Here is a 1,887-nt window from a genome sequence, read left to right as displayed (position 1 = left end):
TCACAGACGAGAGACTGGGATTTGATATATCATCCAGGTAGCCAAGGGGGAAGACATAAACCTGAAATTTAAATGGAAGCAAACAAACTGGAATGGAGTCTCCAGACCCTGAAGGTGGTCAGTAGCACCCTATGCTGTAGGTGTGTGTGGGTAACTGAGCAGATGTAAGCAGACAGATGCACCGAAGTCTCTCCAGCTGGTTACAGAAGTTCTCTGTGGGCCCAGTGATGCATAACCCAGCCCAGATCACCCTCCTTCTTTCCTCACCAGCTCTGGCCTGCCACCTCTCTGGGGTTATGGAGGATTTCTTCTGCAAAAGGCAGTGGGAGAAAAGAGAGAATAAATACCACGATCATGGCATTGTCACCCCATCTCCCCATTAGACAGCTCTCCACGGTTAGATGCCCTATCTTTGCATCTTTATTACACCCAAAGAACTTAGCATAATGCCTTGCACGTCATGGCAGATTCATGAATACCGCTTGGAAAAATGAGTCCCGTCAGAGTTCTAAGGTGGCCGTCTGTGTGGTCTATAGTAAGCAGGAGGAGTTGAACTACTGACTTGGAGTGGATGTAATAACAGGTGGTGAGAAACACTCCTTCACAATGAGGAAAGAGCCGTGTCACCGTCACCAATAGGAAGTTAGACTTGATTGACTCAGCCAAGCCCCACTGGTCTGAAACTATTCTCAGCAGCGCTTCCAGGCTGTCCTGGGGGAGAGCACAGTTCCTGCAGACATGCCGTCGCTGTTCCACCTGCTCACTCTGACAGTCCTTGGGGCTTGTAAGTTGTTTTCTTCCCCTAATAGCCTTTGACCAATATTCTCTAATTTTGTCATTTTAAAAAATTCCAAGGTTCTGGTTTATTTACTCTCCTCCTTTTTTTCCAGTATGTGTGTATGGTGCAGGTCATCTAGAGCAACCTCAACTCTCCAGTACCAAAAAGCTGTCAAAAACAGCCCGCCTGGAATGCGTGGCATCTGGTATAACCATTTCTAAAATGTCTGTATATTGGTATCAAGAAAGACCTGGTGAAGCCATGCAGCACCTGCTACACATTTTATCTAACAACGCCGTCAGAAGGGAATCAGACGTTACACTGGGCAAGTTTGAGGCAGACAAGAAACCCGAAACTTCTACGTCGACCCTCACCATTCACAATGTACAGGAACAAGACGCGGCCACCTACTATTGTGCCCTCTGGGAAGCGCACAGTAGCAGACATTAGAGTCACGTCATTCAATAAATGATCCTTGGGTTTCTTTTTTTTAACATCTTTATTGGAGTATAATTGCTTTACAGCGGTGTGTTAGTTTCTGCTTTATAACAAAGTGAATCAGCTATACATGAACATATATCCCCATATCTCCTCCCTCTTGCGTCTCCCTCCCACCCTCCCTATCCCACTCCTATAGGTGGTCACAAAAATCATTGGGTTTTCATTCACTATTGTGAGTTAGGAAACCACAGTTACCACCTGTATGCTTCTGTACAGTTTTCTAGATCAACTTTTATATAGGTGACTTTATGTGAAGTGGTCAAATCCCATATTTTCTTAGAGGAAGCTTTCAGAAGTATGTGCAAATAACCAGGGTTATGTTTTCAGGGAATCATCTTGCTCTCAACAGACTTTCCCAGGGCACCCATGTTTATTCATCTGAGCCAATCTCCACTACTCACTCTTTTATTTTCTGCCAAGATATATATACCACGTTATCTGTGACATTTTCTTGTATGAGTCAATTTGTATTTCATTAGTGTTTTTTATTATCTACTTATCTCCTTGGATTAAAATAATGGATATTAGACTGAATGCTAATCATTTTCTCTTTTTTTGACCACCTCACGGCTGCGGGACCAGGGATCGAACCCAGGCCCTCTGCAGTG

At 44.3% G+C, this 1,887-nt stretch overlaps 1 gene segment (V, D, J or C); it reads left to right on the top strand.

The window, feature by feature from the left end:
- Positions 1-348: 348 nt before the first annotated feature.
- LOC112397933 (T-cell receptor gamma chain V region V108B-like) lies at positions 349-1,264 on the top strand. The segment is given in 2 exon segments: positions 349-784; positions 891-1,264. Coding segments are annotated over 2 exon segments (384 nt in total).
- Positions 1,265-1,887: the final 623 nt, after the last annotated feature.

Source organism: Neophocaena asiaeorientalis, unplaced genomic scaffold (genome assembly GCF_003031525.2).
Source record: "Neophocaena asiaeorientalis asiaeorientalis breed wild unplaced genomic scaffold, Neophocaena_asiaeorientalis_V1.1 scaffold373, whole genome shotgun sequence".
Taxonomy (NCBI): Eukaryota; Metazoa; Chordata; class Mammalia; order Artiodactyla; family Phocoenidae; genus Neophocaena; species Neophocaena asiaeorientalis.
Note: the sequence above shows the minus strand (reverse complement) of the source record. Positions and strands in the feature narration are given on the sequence as shown.